This window comes from Hippoglossus hippoglossus, chromosome 23, assembly GCF_009819705.1.
Source record: "Hippoglossus hippoglossus isolate fHipHip1 chromosome 23, fHipHip1.pri, whole genome shotgun sequence".
Lineage (NCBI taxonomy): Eukaryota > Metazoa > Chordata > Actinopteri > Pleuronectiformes > Pleuronectidae > Hippoglossus > Hippoglossus hippoglossus.
In genome coordinates, this window is record NC_047173.1 from 11027816 (window position 1) to 11050768 (window position 22953).

At 39.8% G+C, this 22953-nt stretch overlaps 1 protein-coding gene across 8 annotated transcripts in view; it reads right to left on the reverse strand.

Moving 5' to 3' along the window:
* cacna2d4a (calcium channel, voltage-dependent, alpha 2/delta subunit 4a) overlaps positions 1-22953 on the reverse strand; it is a 75462-nt gene that overhangs the window by 1504 nt on the left and 51005 nt on the right. For 7 of the 8 annotated variants that reach the window (XM_034578964.1, XM_034578965.1, XM_034578963.1 and 4 more), the window contains 10 exons: positions 10223-10284; positions 6016-6030; positions 5463-5507; positions 4998-5060; positions 4338-4408; positions 2993-3068; positions 2844-2896; positions 1514-1569; positions 1117-1137; positions 507-627 (listed from right to left, as the gene is read on the reverse strand). In XM_034578964.1, the coding sequence (XP_034434855.1) occupies positions 507-627; positions 1117-1137; positions 1514-1569; positions 2844-2896; positions 2993-3068; positions 4338-4408; positions 4998-5060; positions 5463-5507; positions 6016-6030; positions 10223-10284 (583 nt within the window). The remainder of the gene's footprint in view (positions 1-506; positions 628-1116; positions 1138-1513; positions 1570-2843; positions 2897-2992; positions 3069-4337; positions 4409-4997; positions 5061-5462; positions 5508-6015; positions 6031-10222; positions 10285-22953) is intronic. The other variant, XM_034578966.1, reaches the window with a different exon arrangement.

The following is a 22953-nucleotide window of genomic DNA, read 5'->3' on the forward strand; positions in this document are numbered from 1 at the left end:
GGCGCTAACACTCAATCTATGAGCACAAACTTGCTGAAACAATACAAACTAACCACATAACCTCAGTGTTTCTTTCCATGTTTCTCGCTCTCTTTCACCGAAGTATATACAAACACACTCAGTAATGATTCTCACTCTTTCACCTCTTCCACTTCTGTTTTCCTCCCACTGTTTTTCAATCTCTTTTTTTGTCACCCACTGCTCCCCCATCTCTCCTTACTCGCCTCTATACTTTCTCTCAGTTTTCCAGTCTCCCTCTCACCCTCCATACGCCTCTTGGTCTTTCTATAACCTTGTGCACCCTGATCTAATTCTGTCCCTTTCCACTTATTTTCCTGTACTTGATACTCTTGCATAAACAGACTCCGCTCTTAGTATGCAGAGCAGAGCAAAGCCGTCGAAAATGGAATTTCGAGGGACAATTTAATATGGCTGATCTGGAGCTTAGAGAGGAGCGCATAGTTGATTTGTGTGTGTGTGTGTGTGTGTGTTTAGTGTGTGCTTACTTCTGGCAGCGTCCACACTTAATAATGCTGTTGGTCTCTTTGACTGACGGCTCATAAACGAAGCTGGGGTACTCGGTTTCACACGGCTGCAGGATGTCCCCTTTTTTCTTATGAGCCGAGGCTAACAGAGAGATGGACAAGGGTTATGTCTCAAGGTTTGAAATATGAATGAGTGTGTGTGGCAGTGTGTGTGGCAGTGTGTGTGTGTGTGTGTGTGTGTGTGTGTGTGACATTTTGCTGGTGACTGACAGGCAGACAGGGCTACTATTTAAATCATTCTTAGTCTCAGAGGAGCTCTCGCTTTGCTGTTTACTCCAAACAAAATTGAATAAGGTGCCCGCGTACAGGCAAAATTATTTGTTTGAAAGCTGAAAGGAGAAACATAATGGCTTGTCTAAATTTCCTGTCTGGTTGTGATCGATTTTTCATTTATTTGACTTTTTTAGAAACCACTCTGCGCTTAGTTCTTATTTTAAAGACTTTGTGCCTGTTCCCAGACAAAGGCAATTTTATTTTGTTTGAAGAATACAACAAAGACTACACCGTACATAAAACACAAAATGCAAAACACTCTGATTCTCATTAAAAACACTACGACTCAGATACTCACACACGCTGAAAGATGGCTTTGCTGAATGGAGGGATGATGATGGTGGTGATTGGAGGAGCAGATGATTGACAGTTGGAGTGATGAGGTGGGTGAATGTGTGATCGATGGAGAGACAGACGCAGATGAGAGGTGAGGGGATCACAGGACACTATGAACTTCTGACTGATGATCAATACTGATCAATCAAAACAGTTTGAACTCTCCTGCTATCGAACTGACACAACATACATGTCTGTCATGGATTTGGTCAGTGAAATGTTGATGGTGACATTTGTTAAGATTAGATTTATGTTAATATCTTAATATAATTTGAGATATTTTCATTAAGGCCAATTCAAAACCAGCCAAAATAGCCCCGGACTTCTGAAGGTTAAAATCAATGTAGATATAAACTCACCATCAGCAAAATGCTCCGTGTGCCAGAAGCCACAGATATTAAACTCCAGGAGGAACCTTGTGAAGGAGAGAGGAGAAAGAGGAGAGTGGACAAAGAGAGGGAGTCAATTAGGCAGCCTTCATTATGGGCCCAAGCAGATTGCAAGCAGATTGCACGCAGCTTTCACAAACTGGGCCAGGACCCAAAGTTGTGCCGTGGGAATATTAAAATGGGTCCCCAAGTTATTCAGCAGTAATTGGAAGCTTTGTCTTAACTGGATAAGTCCCCTTGTTGTTTTTAATGAAGATGCTGGACGTATCACGTGACTTCAGCCTCACCAAGTCACAGCAGTAAAAACTCAGGTTGTTCTTCTAAATAAGTAGGTGCCCCGTTTCTTATCCTTCAGTTGCTAACTGCACTTAAAGGGAGTAGTGGGATATTTTGCAAAGTTCATTTAATTGCTTTGTTGCCCAGAGAGTTATACAGTTGATATAAAGGTACTGTCAGCAGCACGTTAGCCTAGCTTGCATAAAAATTGGAGACCAAGGACACAGTTAGCCTGGCTTTGTCCAAAGTGCACAAGATACACCTACATACAGCTCATTATTGTTATGCTCATACTGTTATATATTGGGCAGCATGTTCTCCCTGTGTTTACATGGGTTTCTGTTGGATACTCCGGCTTCCTCCCACAGTACAAAGATATGTAGACTGGGATTAGGTTAACCGGAGACTCTAAATTGACCATAGGTGTGAATGAGAGTGTAAATGGTTATTTGTATCTGGATGCTGGCAACCTGTCCAGGGTGTCCTGCCTCCTGTCTAATGTCAGCTGGTATTGCAGCTCCCCCACAACCCTCAAAGGATAAGCAGTATAGATGTTGGATGGATGTTATATCAATGTGTTTGTACAGAGGCTATGTGTTGTGAAGCTATTTCTTTGCCTGCTGGGCTCGCTGTTTCCCTTTGTCCCTTTGTCTTTGTGCTAAGCTAACTCACTGTTGGTGGCAGCATATATTCATATTTTCCATGGACGTATTAATTTTTGTGTAACTCAACTAGGTAATTGATCTATTCCTGTAATATTTTTGACTACTGAAGTAAATAACTACTTTGTATTATAATGAGGGTATAATAGCCTATAAATATGTGTTACATCTCTTTATCCGACGATATATATCAAACTAGATTTGAAATTTCACTGTTGGTTGGTGTTGTTTGTCTGTATAATATAACAGTGCTGCCAACCAAGAAGCATTCTTTCCATTACTCTGACAGAAAACATGAACAGATATCCACTTTATGTTTCGATTGGGGGCAGCCATTTCTGGTTGCCCCTAGCAACACTTACAGAAGGAAGTTGGAGAGGAGCCACTTGAGCGCTGAAGCCAAACCATAGAACGGCTGAAGACAGAGATGGATGGATTATGGTTACTGCAGAGTTGCGTGGAGCTTTTACGGAAAATATCACCATACACAGAATGAGTTTATTGTACATACACTGAGAAGTGGACGAGCGCTGTTGACAGAGTGCGAGTTCATCTTACACATGGCCTGGTAGTCGAACAAGGACACCCTGAGGAAACACACACAAAAGCGAATGGTGTTGCTGTATCTGACTGACATTGATTTCTTGATGCCTCCCTCTCCAGACCATTACACTCAGCGCTTTATGGCTCAGCTCAACCTTTGTAAAAACCCAGATTCACTTAGAAAAGGAATAAAGCCATCTCCATGCTGAAATTAGTTTCCCTATTTGTCTCGGTGTTTCGATTTATTCTTGTTTTTCCTTCACAGGTGGGTATTTTTTGTTCTTATGCAGGTGGAAGCACAAGAACACATAAATACACACGCACAGCTTTGCAGACGTACGCACGTACACAACAAACGCACACATACACACAGACAATGAAGTTCATGCATGCTCAGAACCAGTTATGTAATATCCTGTGTCACATGAAGCATGACAAAATCTTTTAGCTGTTTAAAAATAGCACATCACTCATGTGATTTCAAACATAAAAGACGGGTAAAAAGAAAAGTCTGACGGAAAAGAAATCCAGAGCAGCTAAAGAAGCTCAAAGGGCAGCGAAAGGGGAAAGCGAGGATATCTACACCACAAACACCAAGATGGAGGAATGAACTGCCCCTGAGTTTTTCACAGTCATATCAGTATCAGCGTCTATGTTTGCTGATATGAGAACTTTTATTTTACAGATTTTTTGAACGGAAAAAAGTTATTTTTATTTTCATACTTCAAATTTTTTGTACTTTTGGTTGTTTTTCCTTTTTATTTATTCATTCCTATTATTTCGGTCCACATGAGCTATTTCCAAAAGATATTTGGTACAAAACAATTAAGCAAACATCTATATGTTTTTTATTTATGGTTATTTTGAATGAGGTATATGATTAAAATGTAAAATGTCAAGCCTCAATTACATTTCTTTGTTATAGTAGACTGATAACAACATCTAAGGGATCACTGCCAATTTCTCCTTTAATAATTATATCGGTGTATCCCTGATATTGGTATCTGTCCCCAAAAATCAGTCAGGCAGGCTCTAGATCTGTAACTACAGTAAGAGTGACAAGTGTTCATGCTCGTGTGCCAGTTTTAAATACATAGTATTATAAGTATGAGACACTGGGATGAATAAAATTCCACTTGACATTGCAGAGTAAGAACAGCTCAGCTTTAGCCACAGAGGTTTGGGCTCTTACAGGACAAGGTAATTCTCTGTTCTCACAGGTAACAGACAGACAAGACAGAGAAGCAGACAGGTGCACAAACAGACACTCAGCTATCTTCTAAACTAGCCAGTCAGGTGAGGACAGGTATTACCTTTTGAACATGCCCATTCTGATAAGTGTGGTCATCACTGATCCATCAACCTCACCAAAGAACCTCCCCGCCTATCAGGAGAGAAGCCAGATAAACAGTGAAACAAACCGAGTTGTTGAATCGTTTAAATTCCTGTGATGATAAACTGACAGAGTGAATATCAACTCCTATCTTTAGTGTTCATCTCGCCCACTTTCACCTCAGAAAGGTGCATTTAACGTTAATGTCAATGAAGTTGGAAATTATTGTGTTACACAAACAAATATTATGCATGATTTTAGATTGAATTTCTCAAATTTTCTTAGAAACACAGAAGAAGGGGCACAACCATACTTTACTACAATTTATGTTGTCCAATTGTGAATTCCCCAAAAATGTACATTAGGTTGAAATCAATCTCAGGGCCCATTGGTTATTGTCTGAAGACGAATTAGCTTCTGGGGGCCACAGCCAATATTTTGTGGCTTCCGACAGTGTGTATTTGGGCCAAGCCTCCGTCTTCGGTTCGCCGCACACTGTTTACAGTGTAAACAATTATTTGCATAATTCTGCAAACTAACAAACACAGACAAAAACATAATATCCTTGGCGGAGGAGTGAGTGTCCTTCCAACTCTAGAAAGACATGAATGTACGTGTGTGTGTTTGTGTGTAAACTCACATCATTACGCTGTTTAGAAATTAGGACAAATCCATTATTGTCAATCAGGTAACAGTTGATATCCTGAGATGAGAAAAGAGACAGAGACGGATGAAGTGAAAGATCTGTGTCCAACACCACTGACAGAGAAATAAAAGGAAGAAGAAAGAAGTCTGATAATTTCCACCATTTTGTACAAACTCATAGTTACACAAAGATACGTACATTAAAAAAAAATCTTGTATTTAAAACCAGACATGGAAATGTACAGGGTTCTTCCCTGGCCCACACCCCATCCCTCCAACAGGTTTAATGCAAATCGGATGTACAGTACTTATGTGAAAATATAACCTCCTAGGCAGGTAATAAGCACAATCATTCATATGAATATTACACAGTTAGATAACATTTACTGCTTCATGGAGAGGGGCTTTAATACCCAGATATTACAGCAGCCATAAATGTGCTCTGACTTGATATACTCACAAAGCTGCCACACCGAAGAGGACATTTCCCTTCTATGTCAGAGCACTAGAGGACGAACAGACAACAAGAAAAGAATGTGTTTGCTATGTGTTTAACCTTTTACTTGTTCAGGTTTTCACTGACAAACAGAGGTGGAAGCGACTGTGGGGGGTGATGGGTGTTATTATCTGGGAGGCCATGTTTGTGTAAGTGAGGAAATGATTTGAACACATGCTTTGTCTGCGTTTGACTGTGGAGGTGTTAGGGCTCGAACATGCGTCACTTCTCACACGAGGAAAACTCGGTGTGTTAGTATGAAGGCATTCATTCGCGTGTGATATGTCTACCTGAGGTGGGAACGTGTGGGATTTTGTTTGCAGGTTTGTGCATGTTAGATTTCTGAATGTCCGTGACTGTGTGATTGTCTGTGTGCGTATGTGTGATCTGTTTTAACTGGGGTGTGAAGCCGACTTCACGGCGCTCTGCTGCTGCTGATAAAAATGTTATATTTGGTTCTGTGCTAAAAGTTGAGTGCTGCTTTGAAGGATGGAGAGAGGGAAAGCTCCATACTTACATCTGTGTCATTTGGCTGAGAGGAGGCGAAGAGAGGAACAAAGAGACAACACAAGAGCATGAAAACAGAGAGAAACGTTACTTCAGTTAATGATATGCCAGTCGATGCACTGACTACACAAGTCTTCATTCTGACACCTTTGCTTTGCCGGTGACAAAGCTATTCATCTTCTCAGAGAACGTGATTCCAATATGAATGAAAAACTGCAGATGTTTTTTTTTTTATTTCCATTGTGGTTTTTAACAGTCAAAAACCAAGACTGTCACCTTTTTCCTCAGCTTTTTTTACTCGTCCTTTATAAATATAATTGCACTTTGTACTTTGCAATTGTACTCCATCACCACTATCTACAAAGGTTCAGCTGTTCATCAGTGCACTGGTCATGAGTCAAGGTGTCAATAGATCTCCTCTTGACATCATGGTCATATCTTATGTCTACAGTTCATGTGGATTATGTCCGATACGGACCATATGTCTTTGGAATCATGGTCAGGCTATATAGAGCGTGTCAACGTGTGAATGAGACGATCTATCATCCTTTTCAATCCTATTACAGCTAAGTGTCCGTCTTTCTCCCTGCTTCCCATCACTGCCTCCTGAAATAAACAACAGTTCAGTGAGAGCAATGACCGGAATGACCTTACGGGCAAATGGCATAGTTGGATGAGGTGGGAGGTTTGAAGGAAATTATATATATCTGTGCTAATTGCGGAAGGTCAAGCAAGCGCTGCTCCTGAAACTCAAGTCACAAGCTGCTTTCAGAAATGCACTGAAATCTCCCAGAGAGACTGATTGTGAGAACGCAAATGTCTGAGTCAGTTGGTCTGGATATTTTCTGGAAGATTCACAGTAAGCGAGAGGGTGTGTCAATGACGTTTTTAACACATGACAGACGTGATTCGAGAGCTTTTGGTGACAAGGAGCAAAGCTGGAAAAAAAGTTAATGTCTCAAAACATTATATCTTTTCATCAATTTAAAGTTTGTGCTGAAGGTGGCACTAGAGGAAATGTCTTTGTCTTTTATCTTCTTGGGAGTATTTATGTGTTCAGCAATTTTACTGGAACACGTCCCATTAGATTATTATCATTATTGTTTTTGTGTGAATATGCACAGTGAATCAAATGGAAAATGCCTCTTATATAACATAATACCAGTGTATAAATGGAACATTTTAATTTGGTGGTTGCTCTGGAGAAACACTCAGGTAATCATCAATCAATCATCAATCTCAGTTGATTGCCATTTCCATTCCCAATCCAGTTGATAGATTTTTTTCTACACATATATGATTTTCACTTTCACTTTCTCCAGGGTCAGATTTATAAATGGAAGCAGCACATGAGAGGCTGTTCCCTCAGAACCAGTGTTGGTAAATGTGTCTCGTCTGGGAGCTCCAGGAGGAGTCAAGCTGATGGCGAGAGCATTAATTATCACTCACACCCTGAACCTCAATGGAACAGTTTCTCTCGGCAACTGATGATCCCACTGTCTGCTCACAGCCTCACAGCCTCACACACACACACAGAACACACATATACACATTCTGAAGATAACAAATTTGATCGTCAAATTTTTTTAAGTACATGCAGTTAAATCGTTTTGAAGAAATATTTTTAAGATAAAACCATAAAGCTATCTTGTTTGAAGAATACCAAAAAATAATATAATGTTGATTTCATATTTCAAAGGTTGTGGTTCAGGTCTATGACAAACACAGACACATTATATGAGCACAGAGTTATCGAACGTGGAATTAGAGACAAAGGAAAAGCAGCTGAGTCTTCTCCGGGAGATGAAGAGCGTGTCAAGATGTGAAGAGTGAAAGATCTTTCATCTTTTGATTCCCATTAATCTCACTACATCTCCACTCACTGACATAGTGTATCAGCAAAGGACTATGAGAAACATATGAGGCATCACAGTCCAGGATTCAGCCTGTTTATGTTACATATTTTAATCCAATGTTGTGGGATTTCAGATTTAACTAACGCCATACAACATAATGTGTCAGTTTTGTAACACAGAGCAGACTGTGCTGCACTTGGATGCCAGAACATTTTCCTATTAACATTCTGACTGGTTCCCATTAGATGTAGGCTCATACTTTATTCTTCCCCTCACTAATTCATAATTCATCTACTAATAACATCGTATTTTAAGGTAGTCAACTTAATACTGTAGCTGCAATGTCAGATGTGACTTCTACGGCTTATGTAACTCCTTCACTGAGCTCTGCCGACTACAGTATGTGCGGGGGTCATAAGGAGGAAGCTAATTTTGATGTTCTTAGTCATTTAGGATTCAAATATGTTTCTCACAAACATGTAATGATGGAGGAGAGTGAAAATCATAGCAAAAACGCATTTTTCTTGTATGCATGAACATAAACAATAATTTGAATGACTTGTAAAGCCTTTTCTGCAACACAAATGATCTGCAGCAGATCTGCAGGATTTATCTCATTCAAATAAATCAAAATAGAAAGATTAAACTTAAGGTAAGACATATATGTATTATAACACTGCATTCACACACAATGAATAGCAACTATATGATATGTTTCTTAACCCACTTTGAGGCCTTTATAGGCTTTTTTTAGCTTGATGGTTGTGGCTTCAATTGTACATCCTCTTGGATACAGGTATTAAGTTCAGGATTTACAGTAGGTATAGTATCGTCACCCTCAAGTGAGCTGAACCCTCAAAATAGACAGAGGATTTCATGCACACACACATGAACACACACAGTCAAGACCAGCCCCTAATGTCAGTGCATGCACACACCACCCATACGAAATAAAGCTACCTGACAGTGAATATATGACAGGACGATAATAGGATTACGTAAGCTAACTGAGCAGAAGAGGAAGGGTTGAGGAGAGGAGGTAAGGAGGGAAGACGGGGGCGTAGGAGATGAGAAGAGTGGGAAAACTGTGTAGAGGAAAACAAAGGTAATGGGGGAAAGAATTAGGAGGGAGGAGGGGAGTAAATTGTGAATTTAGACGGGAGGGAGGAGTCGATGGTGCACACAGTAAATGAAAATGAGAAAGACTTTGTATTCAGCATAAATCTGGTGGTTAACAATTGCAGACGATGCTAATGAGCTCTTAGTGGATGAATATGGACGTAACAGCACGCTTGTGCACAGATGGTTATGCATAAGGTTCCTGTCAACATGACAGACACATACACAGCACTCTATTATTCACACCTTCACCAACACACATAAATATACACAAACACATTTGGGAGCTGCTCAGCCTCGTGGTTGCGGCTATCCATCATTTGATGGCTAGCCAGCAGCCTTAATGCTCTTTTAACTGCTGTCATTTACAGCCACGGGAGCAGAGGAGGACAACAGTAGAGCTATCAATCACCCGCTGTGGCAAAGGTGTTACGGCAAATTAAGCAAATGTTCTCTTGAAGGTGTTCGAAGACCACAAAGGAGACTCAACCGAAAACCATAGCACTGATCGTTTTCTCTTAGTGGCACATAAAATGTCCACGGGAAACAATGACATGTCATTTTTCAGAATAATGTTTTGGGCAGGGTATGCAGTCTATTAATGGCGGGATCGGTGATTGGTAAAACACTGCATTAAGCTTCGAATTCAACAAAGTTTAAGTGTAGTGATTACAACTTAATGGAGCGGAGAAGGAAACTATGATCATCCTTGTCATGAGTAATATGTTGTGTCACAGTGAGCTGCTGGCTTTACGGAAAGCTACTGAATGTATCTTTTGTACAAGATATTGAAAAGCTTTTAAAGGGGCCAGGAAAAAGGTTTCAAGTAGAAAAATTAAAAACAATAATATGATATACAACACAATAAACCATTTTATTGAGGGAATTAAAATAAATTAGAAAACATAAATCTATTGTGGAAAAACTTGAAGATATACTACAATAATAGGGTTTAATTCCCAAACAGAGGACAGTGCTTCCTCATTCATGAGTCATATTTTAAAATACAGCAGGACAGCTAAATGCCACTATTTATGAATTCAAAAGTTGTAAATAATTGACAATTTAGCTAAATGTCAGCTGTTATATTAAAGGGTTGTTTTGTCTTTACTCATCCTTTTTGCAGCGGCACAATTCTCACTGACATATAGAATATGAGGGATTCATTCAGTCCAATGTCCACAACATGTTCTGTCTCTGTAAAATGATAATTGTGTTATGTTGATGCCTGTAAGTATTTACCTGTGACGTAATGGACCAGAATCTGGACTCAAACGCGTCAAGAGTCATCTGGACACCGATGGCTGCAGAGAGAGAGAGGGGGGGAGAGGGGGGAAGAGAGAGCGAGAGAGGTCAATTAGGTGCAACAAAATGAACCTGAACATAAAAAATGAATGGACGTAAATGGATAAGGTAGAAGCCAGAACAACCAGGGGGAGGAGTAAGGTAAGTGGAATAAAAAGAACATGAACATGAGGAGGGTAAGTGAGGACAGGAAAAATAAATAGAGGATGAAAATTTGTGCTTAAAGGCTAATCATCCAAATTGTTTAATGTTAATAGTTCAGTCAAATGTGGCTGAACGCTCAGAAAAAGCTGTTAAGGAAAGAAAACATTTGGAGCAAAACAACACTAATAAACATTTACTGTAGTACCAGTGATAACAGCAGTAGCACTAATTGTGATTTACTGTATAAGTATTATAAACAACAGCTGTTAAGACACCACTTCTGTGACAATATTCACAGTTTAAATACTGGTTTCAATGATTGGTTGATAGAAGTAATGGCTGTAGAAGGAGTAGCAGACTATAAACGGTGAGAGAAACTTTAATTCCAGCAGTTTAGAAGAAAGAACATGAATGAGCCGATTAATGTCCCAGGGTGAGAGACGATATCTCTCTCTCAGCTCTCAGGCTGGAGGAGCAGAAGAGGACCGGCTGTACAGATCAGCTCTGCCTTCACAAGTCAAATTATGAAAATCCTTCTACAGTAACTGACCTTCTGAGCCTCCGCACCGCTGTGTGAACCGACTATTCTTAGATAGTGTGTGTGTGTGTATTCATGTGTCTATGTGTGTGTGTCTCTCCATTTCAAAACTTTAAGCCTAGAATTAGTGTGTGTTTTGTATATATTTCAAATGTACGCGCGTACACACTCGGTGGAGCAATTGCTTGTGTCAGCTTAGGGCTGCACGTCCATCAGCATTTCAGTCCGCCTCGTAATGCAAAAAGAAATGGTAATTGCATAAGTTCTCAGAGCACACATACTGTATACGCCCACACTGACAAAAAATACACACACACACATACTGCGAGGGAAGATATGACACTTCATATTACAATCAAAGATTCTGCCTTTTTCGCCCAGCTTGCTTTTTACAGCCACTCAGGGAAAGCCTCACAATACCCAGAGCACATATAAATACACACACACACACACACACACACACACACACACACACACACACACACACACACCATCACGTACTGTAATAATACAGTAGAATAATTACTGTAATGGAGTCAGGTTGCAAAAGGCTTTATTAAGAGTGGGATTAGTTTATGGTTGGGTAATTGTGTTTGGTCTGGTTTCATGGTGGAAGGGGAAGAGTGAGGGATATGGGAAGAAGAAGTGAAAAAGAGAGAGCAGAGGGAATGGGATGGACACCTGTTTGTTGGGGTTAAGTGATTTAGGGTTGGAATAAAGTCATAGTTCTATTTATCAGACCAAAAACAACAGACAAGAGTCAAACCATTTTGGAAAAACTGAGGTCATGATTTAAAAACGTTTAACAATCAACCAACCAAACCTTGCATTTACAGTTGTATTAATAGTATCTCAAATAAATAATTTCACATTTTTTATTTCTTAACTTAACATTTTTAATATTGTCTTCTATTATAATTATACTTATAATTATTATTATTAATATTATTATCATTATTTAGTTTTTAAGGCCTAAGTAGTCATTGTCATAGTATGTAGAATGTAAACTATTTCAATAACTGGCACCTGCACAATAGCAGCCATAGCCTTGGAATTTGAATCTGCTTCCATTCAGTCATTAGTTTCCATTCACTTCCATATGAGATTTAATGAGTAGCCTCATGACTCATTTCACAGTCAACATCAAGTCTCCATTACCTTTTGTTTTTTGCACAAGTTACATCACAGCTGTGAGGAGGCAAAAGAAAAGCCTGCGTGAAGCTGACGTCAGATCGACAGGCTGAAAATAAGTCCCTCAATTATGCTTGTAAAATGCTATTAGGTGATGAATTATCAATAACTGTGGGCAAGAATATCCTGTGAACTGTATGTTCTCGTCATACCAGGGAAAAAGCTCTTACATGTTCTGTCAGGGTTTCGGTTAGTGGGTGAGGATGCATGTTTTTCTTGGATTCTGTCAATTCGCTCATGAATCCGTTGAGATGCTGAATCATGGCTGTAATCAGCCTGTAATCGGGCACATACACAGATAAATTTGTTAAGCTAATTGAGCAATTGTTTATCTCTTCATACAGCTAATGTGAATTTGTGTTCAAAATTATCCAAATTGTTAAAATCTATAGACAGAAAACAAGAAATGTGTTGGGTGTTAATTATGAGGGTTTGTACGTCCGTCTGTGGAAATCCCAGCAACACATTTGCATATGTGATCAATCATTCTCTCACACAGGGAGAAAACAGATGTAAGGATGCTAGATCAGTGTCCTTACTTTTGTTCCAAAGCGATGCGTGACTTTCATGGTGACATTTGACATTTTTTGTTTGGGTATTTGAACACTCTCCCACACACTCACACCCCCACCTCAATTGTGCCGGTGACCTTGAAGTCGTCTCCCTCCACCATAATCTCAGATAAAGTGTTGGAAGGCCATTATGGAGGGCAGCAGTAATCTGCCTTCTCTCGCTTTCTGAGGCTGACAGGCCAAATCTAATTAAAACCATCACACTGATCCCTCAATGTGTGTGTGTGTGTTGTAACAGTTTTTTCCCCCCATAATGTGTGAATAGCTAGCAAGCATTTACACTTCAAGTTTGTTCAGTTTGCATACACTTGTGTACAGAAGGATATGCATGACTTTGTGTGCATGCAAGTGAAAATGTGTGAGCTTCAACGCGTGTGTGTGCTTATGTGAGAGCGTATCTTGTACACTCACAGGCTGAGTTGCAATTAGTGCGAGCTGCCAATCACAGTGGAGAGCGTTTTCAAAAGGAAATGAATTAATGAAGAAATAAATAAATAAATTCACCAACCAAGAGCCGCAGTTAATTGGTTATTACATTAACGAGATAGGGGGATGAGAGATGGAGGGATGTGAACTGTGAACGACGGGAAAACTGAATATGTGAAAAAGCGAGAGGGAGACTGGAACGATGGTAAACAGGCTCACAGTCTCACTGCTTTCTCGCCTCAGTAGTGTGCCCAACAGAATAAACATTTTTACAATGTGTATGTGTTGTAGAGCAAGACAAGTAGGAAGACTGACACAAAGATGGAGAGGTAGGAAAGAGGGCTGGGTATCGCTACTGATTTCCCGGATTGATTCATGAACTGTGCAAGGAAATCTCTGACTTGGTGCATCATTAAATATAGTAATGCCTCAGAGGGCCAATAAGAATATAATGCTGTCAAAATGCACCTTCAAAGCCTCAAAAATCATGCTGTTGATTGGGTTATTCTGTTAAGCAGATTCTCTAGTAACCATATTAACCAGTCCAAACATTATCAAAATTATGCTTATGTACAACTAACTTGTATTTGTATCAACAAAATGAGGAAGTCAAAGGTGAAATGTGGCAATTCCACTGTGACATGAAAGAGGGAGTATCTGTCTGTCTGTCTGTCTGTCTGTCTGTCTGTCTATCTAGGAACAGAGAGTGTTGACTGTGCATGGGTGCATGTGTGCATGTGTGTCTTCATAAATGTTTGACATCGTTTAGCATGTTGTTGTGTTAAATGACCAGTGAGGAGAGCTCCTGCTGATGGTAGCATGACCCTGGAGTCAAGGCTAAATATGTATGTATATATATTTAACACACACACACAAAAATTAATTTTGGGGAAATTACGTACACTTTCATTAATTCATTTCCTGGAATCTTACCCTTGACGTCAACCACTGACCCAGAAATCAGCTTTTGTCCTCGACAGAACAAGTTGTCCCCTAAATGGTCTTTAGTCGGAGATTTGTCCCCAAACGTAGCCAAACACATGACAGACACGCACCACAGGAACAGACCCAATAAATTAAACTGACACAGTAGCTAACTCTCTGGGCACAGAGGGGACACTGAAAATAAGGCCACGAGTGAGGAGGTCATTTCAATTTTTTCGGTTTCTTTCAGACACACACACACACACACACACACACACACACACACACACACACACACACACACACACACACACACACACACACACACACACACACACACACACACACGTGCAATAGAGGGAGGAAGAGAGTCAGAAATAATAATAAAAAACAACACATTTGCACACACTAACACGCACACATGACCCAAAAATAAATTAGTATGGGCTGCAGGAAGGAGACACACACACACACACACACACACACACACACACACACACACACACACACACACACACACACACACACACACACACACACACACACACACACAAATACACAGACAAAAAGGTCATAGACAGAGAGCAGATGTAATGAAAGGTACAGATTAATTGATATAATGGAATCAGGTGGCCCAGGTGGTGTTAGAATGATGGAGGGATGAAGAGGGACAAAAGGGAAGATGGGAAAGGAGTAAGAAGGCAGGAGGGGGATGGAAGAAAATTAATTGATTTTTAATAATGTTATGAGTTGGAAAACCCTTTTCATTCCTACCAAGTGTGGCTATTAATAATAGAGGAAGATCAGATGTCTGTGTGTGAGCGTGCATGAAAGTGTGTGTCTCTCATTCTTTCTCATTTGCGCACATGTATGTGTGTGCGTGTAGAGTGACCTCTGAGAGGCGCTCACACCAGACATATGTCTGAGCAGTAGCAGCTCTGTTGGAGGAATGGTCTAGAAGCCCTGAACTGTTTAATCTAATGGTTGTGTTCACTGGAGACACAAAAGACGTAAATATTTGTTTGTTATTAGCATAAGTGCTGTGGGTTTGTCCACACTTGTAACTTAAATGAAGATCAGATAATATTTTATGAATTAATTCAGAAAATCAGTTCCTTCTAAAGGGTTCACTAACTTTCTTGCCATTGTATTTGCCCTCGAAACACAATCTGTTTGCATTGCACTGTCCATTGAATCTACGACTTAATGTCCACATGCCTACAAAAGACTATTTAGAGGGAATAATTAGCAGCGCCAAAGAGGTCATGTTTTAACCCCTGTCCATCTGTTTGTTTGTTTGTCAGCAAGATTATGCAAAACAACAGAATGGATTTCCACAAAACTTGAGACATGGGCCAAGAGAGAACCCATTACATTTTGGGGAGGATCCAAGAATTTGTGTGTGTGAAATTTGGTGCAGCTTGATTGATTTCAAGGGGACTGCTGGGCCCCGGTGGAGGTACGTGCTGCTTTTTACCAGTGTGTTTCAGTGTGTTGTGTAAGGACTAAAACTCCTCTCTTATGTATTTGATATTCGCAAAAAGCAAGTGTTTCACACAAGCTGTATTTTGGTTCCATTGTGTTTTTTTGTGGTGCAGAAGTTTTTAAATTGCGGGATTTGAACTGACTGTGGACAACATGATTACTGTTTATCTGAGCAAACGTCAAAGTCTTCTCATGTCTCTCTCTCTCTCTATCCTTTTTTAAAGCTTTTTTTAGTATACACACTACACACTAGGCACACACTACAAGTTGTACATATACAAACGTAATCTTTAATGCTTAAATACCAGCGCAGAAATGTAGAGGGATCATAGCTTTCTCACACAAAAATATCTTTCTCTCTCCGGATCCCTCACAAACACACAATTAGCGTTTTTATCAAAACAATTGGCAAACATTTATCAAAAAAGATATTAACAGAGTGAGAGTCAGTTTTTCTCTTCCGTTTTCTTCTCTTTTCCGTCTTTCAATCCTCTTTACTCTGTGACCGTTTGACACTTTAATCTTTGACCCCTCTAATCTTAATCTTTCCATTAATGTTTTCCAAATGTCTCGGCATCTGTCACCCATACGCATCACATTGTAATCTGCGCATTGCCTCACTTGTTCTTATTCTTGTTCTCTGCTGTCCTCTCCATTAATAGTTGATATGCAGGGAGAGCAGGAGAGGAGAGGAGAGAAGAGTGAACAAGACTTTTTAAAAATTAAATCAATTCAATTTTTATACAGTGCAACACATGCTTCTCTACTTTGGGTTTTATTCGAATTTTTGACCTGAAAATTTAATGCACAAACCTACAATCCTGTTATTATTCTCTGTTTTGTTTGGTTGGGTCTAGCAAATACAGATATTGGGCAGAATTTACTCAATTTAGTGTTGATTGCTTATAATTTCAGTTGAGTTATTATTTGCTATCAGCCAATTACTGAGCAAAATGCTGACGGAGTAGTTATACAATAATTTCTATACAGCATCTTAATATATTTAATAAAATACATCTATTGACAATAAGTAGATACAAGTTTTCTGTTCTCATATTGAGTAAACGGTATTGCTATGCCTCTTCTTGTAACTTTTCCTACAGTTAAGTCACTCTGGAGAGGAGTATCATTTATCTGACTAATATCTCACATCCCACATACTTTATCAATACCCTGACCAAACTGAAACTCACTCCACGCACACAACCAACCTTTCAACTCAAATACCAAAATTAATGTTTTGTGTTTCGCAAAAGCAGCAGTGCTATGCTCACTCAAGCGTCAGCAGATCGCATAACTTTCTGACGAAGAGTTTTCAATAAACTGATGTTGCCAGGCAACAAACACTGCTCCAGCCAGTAAATGGAGTTCTGGCAAATTCCTCTGAGGAAAAACAAAATGTCAGAAAGAGTTGATTATAATGATCAGTGTCAGTAGAAGTCCCTGGCGTCTGAGTGTGCACACAAATACCAAATCACAAACCTCCACAGGCAAACATGACATAAAAACACAAAATATGCACTCAGAGCAATTCAAAACTTACAGACTCAACTGTATGGACACACAAAAAGAAAGAATCACAAATGCACACAGACCCAAATGGATTCACACTCTCCTGATCTAAACTCATCAACCATTACAACTTATAAACAATTAAACCTGAACTCTGAACCTCAACGTTTCAAGCTACATTTGGTTTTTGTGACATCTCCAGGAAAGAGGCCCAGGAACAAAGACACCAACACACCTCAGTGCTGATGCTCGCTAACCTCAGAGGACTCGCCAGAGGCTGCACTGACATCACGTTACCAAAGCAACAGGCAGAGGGCTGGGATTGGACAAAACGGATGATGACTCAACCTCCCTCCCTCGTCCTCCTCTCTTCTGTCTCACCATAATCTCTCACTTGCTCTCTAGAAGTGTCTCTCACTTTTTCATGCACAAGTTTTTGAACATCAAGGATGCAGATGAGAGACGAACGCACAGGCAGAGCCACATGATATTTTTCAATCGAAGGAGGGGAGGGGTGGCACGTGTCTGCATTGGACTAACTGGGTTTGAATTGAACTGACAGGGCCAGCACTTACACAGACACACAAAATCATCAAACAACAAACATTGAATATAAAAAAGGGAAATTAAGACATAAGTTGGAAAAAAAAGGTGTTGACATTGGGTGGATGTGTGTGTGTGTGTGTGTGTGTGTGTGTGTGTGTGTGTGTGTGTGTGTGTGTGTATGTGTGTGTGTGTGGACATTCAGTAAATCCTACCTTAAGCTAACCTAGTTTCACAGGCTTCTCGAGGAGGCCTGTTGGAGGCACGCTCACTAAATCATTCATAGTGGAGAGACAGGGAGAAACATGTTCCTCTGTGTGTGTTTGTGTGTGGGTGTGCGTGCGTGTGTGTGGAAAGTGAGAACACTTTGGCCGGTCCTCACATTTTCAAAGGCTTGTTTGAGGGTTAAGACATGGGTCAGGGTTAGAAAAAATTTACTAATTTACTTATTACTCATTACTTATCAACATGGTGCTGTGTGTGTCTAGTTGAGTGACCACTCTTTTTTCATTACCTCACTCATCCTATTCCATCATGGCATTAATTAAATTCCAAATTTAAAAATATAATCTGTAATGATTCTTCATTAAATGTCTAAACACAACTAGACCTATGTTATATATTTTTGTGAACTTATATTATCCCAAAATGTTCCCAATAATGTTGGAGAAGAAAAAACAATAATTTTGGTATTGGTCACTTGGTGAAGAAAACAACTCCCATGATCCCTTGCTGCTTCACAACATCATCATATATGGTCTATTGTAACTGTTTTGTGAGACCCCTAGCGGCCATATCACATTTAATGAACTCTCCCCAAGAAGGGAAATATGCATATTTCCAAAATGTTGACCTATTCCTTTAAAAGTATCGGAAAGACGAAACTGAGAGAGGAATAAAGAACAAATCCACCTAAAATCCTTTATCCTCGCCCCCTTTCCTTTTTCAACATCCCTCTCCCCTCTCTCTAAGAAGACAGATGGTGTTCACTCACCTCTCCCCTCTTTTTCTCTCAAATATCCCTGTCTCTTTTTCATCTATTCTTCTTTTGCTCTCTTGTTGCCTGTCTGTCTCCGTCTTTTTTTTGTTTTACTCTGAGCAGCTCTGTTGTTCTCTTACTCGCTCTTTCTTTCACCTCTTCTTTACCTTCCACTTCCCACTTGTTTTCTCTCCCTCACTCTTGTCTCGTGTCTGTCCCAAACCACACTCACTCTCTCTCTCTCTCTCTCTCTCTCTCTCCCCCCCTTGTCTATGGAAATCCCTCTCTACCATCTGTCTGGCCGTGATGAATTCAGAGCCTTTCAGAACGAATCAACTCAGCCAAATTAATGAGACACTCCAAGGGGATCAACTTTGTGAGCATGTGTGTGTGAGAGAGAAAGAGCATGCACACCTAAAATACTTCATAATCCGTCGCCTGTACCACTTAATTTATCCTGCAGTTGACAGATAGCGTGTTACTGGGAAATACAACAGACAGGGCTGGCTGCACACATTGAGTTTCTCAAACTATTATAGGTCTACTGAGGAAAGTCAGACATTTCTATCTGGTAACAAGATCTGAAGCTGCACTCAGGAAAGATAGTATTTCAAAAAGAGGAATAAAAGTTTCTCTTATAAAAGGCGAGTAAATAAACATTTAGAGAAGCTCTGATACTGATATCAGCATTGGAAATGCCTCCAAATCTTTGAAGTATATTAGTTTACCCAGATAAACATATAATATAATATAACATTGGCACAAATGTTGCCTATAATACCACTAGCAATAGACCATAGTGGATAACTTTGTTTCTCCTGAACATTAATGAACATTGAAAGAATCCTAACCACTGGAGTAGAAAACCCTGTCTAGCCCTATTTCATTGTCACGTTTCATGCATGTGCTTTAAAAAAACAGCTCAGAACAGCTTTCAAGCTGAAGAGGCAAACAAGAATACCAGAAAGACAGTATATCATCAAGGAATAGCTGTGGAAATACAATAGCCTATTCGATAAAACCCTGTCTGGAAAACCGTGTTCCAAGGCCTGGATTAAAATATGATTGATTTCTAATGGGGCGATCCTCATTGAACATATTGACCTAAGAACCATAAAACTGTCTGGTCAATATGAGGCTGATTCACAGATGATAGAAAACGCTGATGAATAGGACCAGAGACACAAACGACTCCTTGGACAGAGCCATGGTCATATACTATCTCTCTGTCCGTGTGTGTGTGTGTGTGTGTGTGTGTGTGTGTGTGTGTGTGTGTGTGTGTGTGTGTGTGTAAAAAGATGGATAGTGCCTTGCAGTCACCTGCTCTATGCAGGAACTAGTAGTTGTAGCACTAAAAATGCCTGGCCAGTCCTGGTGTTAATACGAAGACTAGAGCCAATTCATCTTCACTGACACTCACCCAATAGCACAGTAAATTACAGAGTGAGGGAGGGAGATAGAGAGAAAGGGAGAGACGTATAAGTGAAAGAGATAAGTGAAAAGACAGAACTGGTAGAGGAGAGAAAGAAGAGAGAGGGAAGCCGCGGAAAGGGGAGAGAGTTCACACAGCAACTTATGATGAATGCATGAATAGGTTTGAATTCAAATATCATCAATACTAGAGGCAAATAATAGCGAGGAGAGTGGGGATTTAATCACGCTTCCTCGAAAATAAATAAAGCAATATTCCTGTGGCTGGGGAATGAATATCTGATAGATTAATGCTGGGTCAGAGTATAATGGCCAGAGAGGACAAGTTAAAAAAATACTTTTCCTGTTAAAAAACCAACGCCAGTAATCATTTTTCATGACACGTATTTTCTGCATCATTGATGGAACACAAGCGGCCATAAAAGTTGCCTTTGCAGGAGGTGTTGGCACTTAAAATGGATCCTCTTGCCAGAAAGCCTCTTTGCCAGACACATAACAGCCCGAAAAAGTGGACACATCCCTTGGAAGACCAAATAAATCAAGCTCACCTTGTGTTTCTTATCTGGTGTTAAAAAACGCTTTCCTCTCAATCAGTGGACAAAGTCTCAGAGGAGCTGACTGAGAAGATTGGACCAGTCACAGTCTATTGACTGTTGTTTACTGAGTTAAATTAACTTTTAGAAATGCAGTTTTTCACCCACTTAGTAGAACATTTTAAAATCCAGCACTTTTTGTGTTTTTTGCTTATAGCAATGCTAGACTACCTCTGCGTTTTCAGATTCTTATGGGCAGATTCATAAAAACAAATAGTCTGGGATGAACATCAGTACAGACCAAGGTTACAGACCCAGATTCCAGACCACATTTCTCCTCAGATTCTTAGGGGGATAAATTGGGGTTAAATTGGGCTGAGATTTCTGTGGTGAGGCCTGGTATAGTTTTCAGGGCATTGATGGGATGCTGCCATGAGGTCTGCCTTCTCTCAACAATGGCTCAAGAAGTTAAGATCTGAGATTTTATTGTTTGATTATTGGTTGTGGACCGTCAGATCTGGAAGTTGACATATATTGACACATCTGAATGTTGATGATAACCACAGGAGCTGAGACATATCTGCCAGTAAATAATGAAACAAACAAGATTAGGCTGTTTTCAACATTCTGGCACATAACTCTCTGAAAGCAACACATGCGTACATACGCACAGGTACACACAGACACAGAGCCATTACCGCAGCAGACATGCTTTCTACATCAAAATGTCCAACAAAAATAGACAACAAACTAAAACTTTCATGTGGAATAGGATTGCACCTTCACTGCGCTGCAAGTCATTCTAGCCATCATCTTTTCTGAAGATTGTGTCCTATATACCAAGCACTGGCGGCAGCTACTGGCAGCTAAAATAGATTTCAGTTTGCCAGGAAGTATATTCAAAACCAATGAAGCCAGCAAAGCGCCCACGTTTGAACAGGACTCGAGGACTCGTGTTCAGGTCGTATTATTCTGTGTGTGTGTGTTTGTGTTGGAAAGCTGATCATAGTGTTTTAATAGGCCAGAGCAAAAAACCTGGAGCTGGCGACAGATTGATGTGTGCAAACTCAGGAAAGTCTGCAGGTTTTTGCTGCTGACTAATAAACAGAGGGGCAGCAGGACCTGGCCCGAAATCTATATTTAGATAAATTATAACAATTATTTTGGTAATAAGACATGGAACACCAAGTATTTTAATACATGAATCCAATATATTACCTGCTGGTTCATTACTTACTTTAATAATAACAGCGTGAGCATTTAGCGAGACTGGAGCCTGAGCTGGACCAAGTTTATGTGGGATTCAGGTAATTTATCGACTGAAACTTTTTCTTATCTACGTAAAACTACATGATCAATTCAAGATTAATGATGACTGTAACTGCCTCTCTATGCTGAGGCATCTGATGTCAGATTATGATGCTACTCACAGCTGGTTTTAGCATAAAAAAAAATCTGTAACTGTAATTTGATGGACAAAAAGGCCCATTTGGCTGAATTTAATTATTATTCCATCGCAGGCCAGAAAGAAAAACGTGGAAATTTCTTGCAGTGCACTCTGCAATGGTTCATCAAGACAAATTGGAACGATTTTAAATTTCCTGATTCTGGCAGCTCCAAAGCAGCAACAAGTTTTCCTTTGTAAATTCTTCCCCTGTCTTGTGTGTGCCTTGTGATAGCTTGGGTAACCAAACTCTGCCTAAGAGTATCAACTTCAACCAGCAGCATTTTGTTTTCCTAACTCATCCAGTTGAGCCACGTTTCAAGCTGCCATGACACTTGATGTGATTGGCCTTTTATCATCACTGCGAGTGTGTCACTGCAAACTAAGTACAGCCACTTGTCTTCATCATTTGTCATTTCTCTTGGAAAGTGTGACCTTCCGCATCTACTTTTCATTTCTTGACAGTCGCCATGATGCGTCAGTAATGACACATAACACATGGTTCTGTTTCCTTCACACTCACACTCACCCTGACCCTGATGGTCATACAGCCAGAATGCACCATGCAGCCTGAAGGTCAGACTATTCTTCTATTTTATGTTTTTTTCTATTATTGATGTCAAGAAACTGGCTTTTTGGGGTATTTTTGAAAAGTCTCGCAAGTCATGAATGGCCTGAAGGTTTCTACCTACTGAGGTTGGTTGGAATCTTAATTTATAATATTGGTATATTATAGCTGATACAGATGTATTAAAAAAATGCGTGGATCGACCAGAATACCAATCCATTAGATTGGCTTGGGATCCTTCTGTCTTTTCTCTTCACACAAAGTTTCCTGTCTGACAAGACATTGATTTTTCCTTTCATAAAACTTGAATATCAGCAAAAATAACACAATACAAAAATTATGAAAAGAAATAGAATATAAAAAATCTTTACTTTGTGC